The 8,244-nt window shown below is 39.3% G+C and overlaps 1 protein-coding gene across 1 annotated transcript; it reads right to left on the minus strand.

Annotated features, from left to right (window-relative positions):
• Positions 1-6,677: 6,677 nt before the first annotated feature.
• Positions 6,678-7,763, minus strand: LOC149152475 (uncharacterized). Its single transcript, XM_089443489.1, has one exon. It carries the CDS (start codon positions 7,761-7,763, stop codon positions 6,678-6,680), a length of 1,086 nt encoding a protein of 361 aa, XP_089299615.1.
• Positions 7,764-8,244: the final 481 nt, after the last annotated feature.

Below are 8,244 nucleotides of genomic sequence, written 5' to 3' on the forward strand. Positions count from 1 at the left end.
ACCTTTAAAATCACATTATTTAACCCCATACCAATATGAACTCAATACACCTCCCTAATTTAAAAAACCCCTACTTTCACTAGATATTGTAGGTATCCATTTTTTCATTAACATTTTTTATACCCCTTTATAGTTTTTCATTAACTTTCAGCTCCATTTTTTATACCTGCTAATATAAAAACCCTCTACCCCCTATATATCCCCCAATATATTAAGTCAATTTTTCCTCAATATATATCCCCCAATATGAACCCACGTGGTATGGTATTTCTCCCTCAGTTAAGCCCCTGTGCTTTCAACAATGTTGATACCCATCTTCATGAAGTTTATCAAAGAGGGAGAATCCATGCCAACAAAATGATTCTCAACTTTTCCTGACCTTAGCTTTGAAACCATGTTGAGAAATCAATGCAAGTAGATTAGGGTTTGATTCCTCTTTCTTGATAATTACTTGAGAGTGATGTTGGCTTCATATACTTCTTTATTATCTTATCTTTCATTAAGCAATTACCATATTAAGTGTGTATGAAGATCACAAAACAAGGGATACAAGATGTAGGCACTATGTCGGGAAAAATCGAGTCAAAAAATTCTCTTCCTTCAGTGGTATTCTTTGAGACTCTTAAACTTAGACAAAGACCAAACCTTCCCTCCACACCAAGTCAGCCTTCCAGATCTTTGACCCTTTTGCAGCAACACTTCTTCCCCAGAAACTTCGACTATGCAACAACTTACGACATCAGGCAACAACTGGCAACAAAAATACTTGGAAGACTTAGATCTCCCAAAACTAGGGCACGAAACAAAGAGAGAGTAGCTTCAAAACTTCAATTTTCTTCTTCTCCTTAGACTTGACTCAACTCACACTTCCTTTAGGCTTATTCTTCCTACTTCGCACTTCTCTAGTTTCCTTAGATATATCGAACTAGCTTGAGATGAGATGCTCCAAATAAATTCAACTTCCTTCTATTTATAGGCTCCAAGTGAGGTCGAATTGAAGTCCTTAGGCTGACTTGATCTCTTTTAGGCCGACTTGGTGTGGAGGTTACATAAATTATATTTGATTCAATAATAAAACTTTTTACATGATTCAAAAGCCCAAAAAGGCTCTATTTAAATGTACAATGACTCTATATACTCAATATTAATCATATGAGTCCTCAATGGGGACTTTGACTAATATAATGATGACCCAAGCATGAAACCCATGCTTTAATAAGTCATTGATACAATAATAAAAATTATTTTCTTTATTCTTTTGACAAGTACATTTTATAATGACTCAAATACATTAATGAAGACCGAACCTAATTACATTTTCCAATAGAAACTTGGTAATTTTTTGAGTTCTCTCTCTTAGCAAACTTTGGTTTAATGGGTCAGAAGTGTTAAATACATTGTTGGCTCTCAAGTTTCGTTGGTTTGGATGCAATGTTGTAGGAATAAACTAGTATTGAATTACCAAAGCTAGGTCAGAGGTTGGCCCAACTTTTCAATTGTGGAAGTCTTGTGGGCAAGGTGCCAACCCCGATTCCATATGTCCTGGTTTTAAATTGTCTGTCGACCCTGATTCCATGATTTTCCTGTAGTGGTTACGACGAAGATTACCTAGAATTTACTCTAAAACTTGCAAAGTTGGGAGTATAGGGATTTTGCATTTTCAGAAGGTTCGTGAGCAAGGTGGCAACTTTGATTACACATCGTGTTGTTTTAGATAGTTAGGGGATCGAAGTTCTATTGACATAAACATCTAGCTTGGGGATAAGATAAGTTTGACCTCAGTTAGGCATGATGCATTGCGATGTCAGAAGTTGACGCATGTTTGTGTTTTAGCAGACTCGTGTATGCGAGTTTTTTCATACCTTTTACGTTCAGTCGATTTCCATAGGGCACATAGCTTCTATTAATTTGTTTTTCAAAATACTAAATTTATTGGAATAAAAGTTATACTTTAAGCGACGGGAGATTACATTCTCAGATAATTGCCAACTAGAAAAACAAAAAGATAAAAGAATCAACGAGAAAATTCAAGTTTCAATGGTATTGGAGAAATTTTGAGATCAATGTTACCAATATTATGAGTTTCCAACGGTGGGATGCTGTAATGTATGTTCTTCCTAAATTTTATGCATAGAGGAACAAGTTTGAGCCACGATTGTGAGAGCATGTTTAAAAAAAATCAAATTTACAATAGGGACATTTGTCTCCATTTTAGTTTTTTTCGGTTTCTTTGAGTTAGAGGAAACTCGCAGTTGAGGTCAGGACTGACTTCATGGGCAAGAAGTCGACGTCTCTTTAGAGAAGAATCATAAGGAAAAGGCTGAGCTCCGAGCCATCTTGGAAAAGGCTGAGGTTCGAGCAATCTTGAAGTTGCAACTTATGTTTAAGTTAGTTGTTTTCGACTTTTGTAATTTATGAATCATATTCAGATTGTTTTATTCTTTAGACGAGTTCATATCTTTTAAGCATTTTAATCCAAATTTTGTTTTAATTTGTAAGTTGGATTTGTTATCTTAAACTTTTAGATAAAAAGAATAATACTCTTTCTGTAAAATTGCTTTAAATAAATATTTTTTTTCCCTAGGAAAAATCGTAATTTTATTCATAATGAGAAAAATTACATGTTGTAGATGCTAAAGAGCATATGCATAATAACCAGATCCTGATTTGTTAGGATCTATATAAAAACATCCAACAAACTAATCTATTCTTTTCTACCTTTCTTTTTTTCCACTTTTCGCCAACCACCAGTGTTGGGTGTGGATGTTACAATAGACATTTGATTCTCTTTTGTAGTTGTTGGGATTTCTTTGTTAGAATCAGAGCCTTCTAATCCATGTATTTGTATATTTCCACTTACCTATTTCCCTGGGGTGTGCTGCTCACTTTGCTGCTATGGGATGGTTGACTTTAGAATTAATGCAGAGTTGTGCTTGATTTTGTCCTTCTATGGATGATTTGTTCATTGTTTTTTGTGGTATTTTCTGGGAGTTCTGCTTCATCTGTTGCCTCTTCCATTGGATTAGTGCATTGCCAACCTTTTGGCTTTTTTTGTTGTTTCTTATTTATTTTTGGATCTTTTTTAGCTTGTGGGCATGCACTTTGAAGGTGGCCTGTCTCTAGACATCCACGACAGCAAAATGTCGTATTTTCATAATCTAATGGTCGTGTCCATTGAATATTGTTGTGAACCAACATAATGTGATAAGGTAAACCTTGGCTAAGATCTACTTCGACGCAGATTATGGCAAAGGTAAAAATTCTTTTTGAAAGTCTATCTGCATCAATATTAGTAAATTTCCTCAGGGAGTTCCACTTTAAATAAATGTCTTATAAAAATAATTTTTTGAATTTATTTCTTTGTTGATAAAAGAATAAGGTATTTTAAATTACATTTATTAAATAATACGTTATGTGAAAAAACAATATAATAAATTATAGACACATATGTTTGTCTTGTGGGCCTTCGTAGAAGCAAGTCAAAGGTTGTGTTGACTATGAGGTCGGAGGTGGTTGTTGTAAACATGCGTAACTATACGCATATATTTCTTTTGTGGCCCTTAGTGAAAGCAAGTCAGAGGTCGTCCCACACTATGAGATCGGAGGTCGACATTGTCCTTTGAATGGTCTCTCCAGACACTCTCGATTACTGACATTCCCCGGCTAATTCAGCTCAAAATCTAGGTTCATTGATGTTATTGTTATTATTTCTTATAAAAAACTTAAATGAGGTCTACAATGAAGTTTATCATGAATTGATATGTTATAAATTAAATCTTAAATGTCTTTTTTTTTCCTTGGAAAAAGCCGTAATCTCTATTAATGATACGAAATTACATTTTGTAGATGTCGTAGCATATGCATATTGAGGCTAGTTGGCCTCACCATATGTTTAACAAAAAACAAGAAATCTTGATATCCACGCAGGGAGTACATTTGAAAATCTCAAAAATGAACTGTCACTTAACAGTTATAGCTATAAACCTTCGAAAGAGTAAACTGTCTCTTTGGAAAGAGAACTTTGCAGGACTATATGTTCGAATTAAAACAACATACATAATACTAGAGAGACAAAAAATATAAATAGTGTGCTTATATCCCCTGTGGCATATGAAGATCAATGAAAGGTATGTGATAATACCGATGGAAAGTTCCATCAATTTCTTCTTGAATTAACCAGTGCTCTTCTTGCCGGTGCGCTGCCTCCTCTGATAGGAAGTCTGCCCCTGTGTTACGCTCCCTGAAAATGTGATGACAGACAAAAGCATCAAAGGATGATATAAGTCTGTGAGCCTTAGCCAAAATGTGCCTCAAAGAGAATGTAGAGCAATGAGATGTTCTATTTAACCAATTGCAAACTAATTTGGAATCCCCAAACAATTGGAGATGAGAGCATTATTTTTCAAGAGCAAAGTGGAGGAGGTGTTTGGTAGTGGCAAGCTCAACATACTTGTTTGTGCCTCTTCCCAGATTTATTTGAATTTTGTAGCAATGGGATTCGTTCAGGAATAGAATGTCCCCCTCCACCTCCCCCCCCCCCACAACCCCCCTCTTGGGCTAATCCATCAAAATAGGCCCAAGGGATTGATTTATCAATATTCTATGGTTGAATATTCCTAGAGGGAGGGTTAGATTCTTCATCAGGTAATTGATCAAAATATGCTATCACCCTGAATCGTATAGAGAGCCAGTGGGGTTCCTTGTGATAAAAAATAGCTCGGTTCCTGGCTGTCTAGAAATCCCAGCACATCAGTAACGACATGTTCTTGTCCTTTCCTCTGTGTCCGCTGAGCCAGTTGTTGCAAGCCTCACATAAATTTCTCCCCCGCTAGGCTTGAAGGGAGGGGTAATGAGTAGAGATGATGTTCCATTGATATGTGATGATAGGGCAGTCAAGAAAGAGGTGTTCAGTACTTTCCTCACACTTCTGCAAAGGTGACACCAAAATGGTCCGTGAAAGGATCTCTTCATCAAATTTAGTCCTGTCAAGATTTTGTTGAAAAGAATGGACCACATGAGCAAGCGCGATCTGGCATAAGCTTTTAGTTTCCAGAGAGCTTTCCACCAAGGCTCAATATGATAAGGTTTTGCAAAGTCCATAGGCTTCAGATACCAATCCTTTGGCGAATATCTCCCACATGATTTCATCCTCTCCCTCTGATATCCGAACATGTGCTTGAGTAAGAGCCTCTGTAAAGTTGAGCTAGGCCTAATGCCATGGTGCCAGAAGATGAATGTCAAGGGCCGATTTCCAGGCCTGTTGAAAAAGAGAAGTTTTTAATGGATCAGCTATATGACTGATATGACTATAGCCTTGATCAGATGAAAGACCAATCACTTCAGCTGGTAGTCTATGGGCGTTACTGCAACCTATCCAGGGATCAACACTGATACGAATTGCATTACCATCATGAATTCTCCACGTTAGACCATCTTGAATGAGGGAGATAGAGTTTAACACTGCCTTCTAGATGATGGAGTTGTTGCAGCTGTTCCTATGGTCCTGTTGGATCCAATCCATCATATTTAAAGGGGAGATGTATAGTGCATGTGCGACCTTGGTCCAGAGACTATGAGACGTAATTAGTTGCCAACCCAGTTTTGCGGTCAGTGCTTTGGCAAAGATGTCCAATTTTTTTATGCCCCAACCCCCCATTTCTTGGGCCTTGCAATAGTATCCCATTTTACCCATGCAAAAAGGCTCCCTTGTTTGTTTCCTTTCCACAAAAATCTACTGCAAATATTTTGTAATCTTGCTAGAATACCTCTAGGGATCCATGCCAAAGTCATCCAGTACACAGGGGTCGCTTCCAGGACTGCTTTAATGAGGACAAGCCTGCCCGCTCTTGAAAGGTATCTATGGTACCATATGTTCAGACGTTTCTCAACCTTTGAGATGAGCCAGGTCCAATCAACTATTCTGTATCCCTGGGGTTTTACCCTGAAACCTAGATATTTCAGCCCATCCTCAAGAGTGTGGAGGGTAAATGGAAATCGACGTAGAGAAAATTGCACTTCATTCTGAGAATAGCTAGCTGCTGTCAAAGTGGATTTGTGAACATTGATGACCATACCTGTAGCCTTCTGAAAGAGACCAAAAACATTCTGTAGGGCAGTTGTGTCTCCAATACTTCCATTCAAGAAAATGAGGACATCGTCCACAAACAGTAAGTGGGTTAAAAAAACAATTGTCCATGATCTTAATTCCCACTATTATACCCCTTCTGTGTTCAACACTTATAATTCTGCTTAGGCCTTCCATAATGAGGAGGAAGAGTAGGGGGGAGAGAGGGCACCCCTGCCTTAGTCCCTGCTCAGATGAGAAGAACAGAGTAGGGGCACCATTTAGAAATAGGGCAAAAATCATTAAAGGATGAGGGCTTATAAGACTTGGGAATGAGGGCAATGAACGTAGATTTGATTGCCGAAGACATCCTCCCAAATATTCGGTAGTCCTCCACCACCTTTAGCAGATCATGCCCCAGAATGTCGAAGAAATCGATGTAAAATTCTATGGTCCAACCATCTGGGCCTGGGCTCTTGTATTTTTGGAAACCCTTGATGGTGGCCTCAAGTTCCCCCAGAGACACTTCCTTGGAAAGCTCTTCCGCTTCCTCCAACTCAACAAAATGAGGAAAGAGTTTTGTTGTACGCATGATCTCCATTATTCTGGCTCCCTAAGGGGCCTTATAAATGCCTTTATAATGTGAGATAGCTAAGGATGCCAACTCTCTGGAAGTTTTAACCACTTGTCCGTATTCATTCTGGAGCTCCCATATAGTGTTTATAACTTTTCGTCCATTTGCAAACTTATGGTAAAACTTTGTGTTTTCATCTCCTTCATGTAGCCAAATCGCTCTACTCCTGAGTCTCCAACTTTCCTTTCTGCCTTTAAGAATTTGGGACCTTTGTTTGATTAGGAAAGAGCTGTGCTCTTTTTGCTCCAGTGAGGTGAAGGTGCCCTCAGAACTTTCTTCAATGGCTGAGATGGCCTGTTCCACTTGTCTTAAACTAATGTCGTCTTGCTCCCTCTTCTTATGTGCCCAATCTCTGGAAATGCCATATAATTCCTTTAGATTGCGTACAAATCCCCTTGCAGGGTCTTCCTTGCCTGAGATCAGATGGGATTGCCAGAATTCACTGATCAATTTGATATAGGAGAGGTCCTTGAGCCAAGTTGAATTGAATTTGAAAGGAGCTTTGATCTTGTGTGAGCAATCATCGAGCTCCAGATATATAGGAAGATGATCCAAGATTCCTCCAGTGCCAACCCATTGCCTGATATGAGGGTGATGGACATGAAAGGCTTCCTTAATGAGGAAATGGTCCAATCTCCTAGCCAGACTTTGTTCTCCAGTACGGTTGTTTTGCCAGGTGTACTGGATCTTGGCAGATGGGATGTCAATCCAGTGGTGATCCTCCAGCATGTTCACAAAAACATCAGGTAGTGGGTCTATCTGAGCCATATGGCCCCAAGATTCCATGAATCCTAAGGAGAAATTTAGATCCCCTTTGAGGATAATGTTGTCTGCCTGCAGGAGAGAGTTGCTGAATAGCCTTCTCCAAAATATCTCCCTGTTTTGGTAGGGACCATATACATTTATAACTCTGATTTCGGTCTCCAAGGCCTTAGAATAGATGTCAGCTCCAATGAATCCTCCTCCGCCCCAGATATTTCTTAGATCAATTGTCCGGTTCTGAAAACCAATTGCAACAACCCCAGATCTCTTAGAAACATCCAGAGCATGAAAGGCGCAGCTCATCAACAATTGAAGGATAAAAGATTCATGGAGGGGGAGGGGGGAGGGCATCCTTTGCTCTAAGAACCCTGTCAATAGTCTTTTGTTTTCCCTGGGCTACCTCTTCCCTAGCTTGAGCAATCACTTTGTTGAGATTAGAGGGTCGGCCCTTTGATGGTTTGGGGGAGACCAAGGAGATATCCACATCTAGGCCGATTGCATCCGGCTCTCTCTCTGGTTTTGGATCGAGTGAAGTATTGCAGGACAGAATTAATAGAGGGCGAGGGAGGTGGATGAGAGGGGATCAGGATAGTGGAAAGGGAGCAGGAGGTGAAAATGGGATGAAGAACAGGGAGGGAGAAGGACATATAAGATTGCCCTGCTAGGGGGGGAAAGGGGTACCCTAGAGGCTGGAAAGGGGGTAGAGGGGAGAGGGGAAGGGGAAACCAAAGAATGATGGTGCAAATGAGAAGAGAGAGATGAATGAGATGTAGAAATATCTGAT

Source organism: Pinus tabuliformis, chromosome 9 (genome assembly GCF_031772625.1).
Source record: "Pinus tabuliformis cultivar Carrire ecotype Pingquan chromosome 9, CPIR1, whole genome shotgun sequence".
Classification (NCBI taxonomy): Eukaryota; Viridiplantae; Streptophyta; class Pinopsida; order Pinales; family Pinaceae; genus Pinus; species Pinus tabuliformis.

What these genes read in the sequence shown, in the direction of transcription:
- LOC149152475 (XM_089443489.1), bottom strand. Translation starts at nt 7,763, where the DNA reads ATGAGCTGCGCCTTTCATGCTCTGGATGTTTCTAAGAGATCTGGGGTT.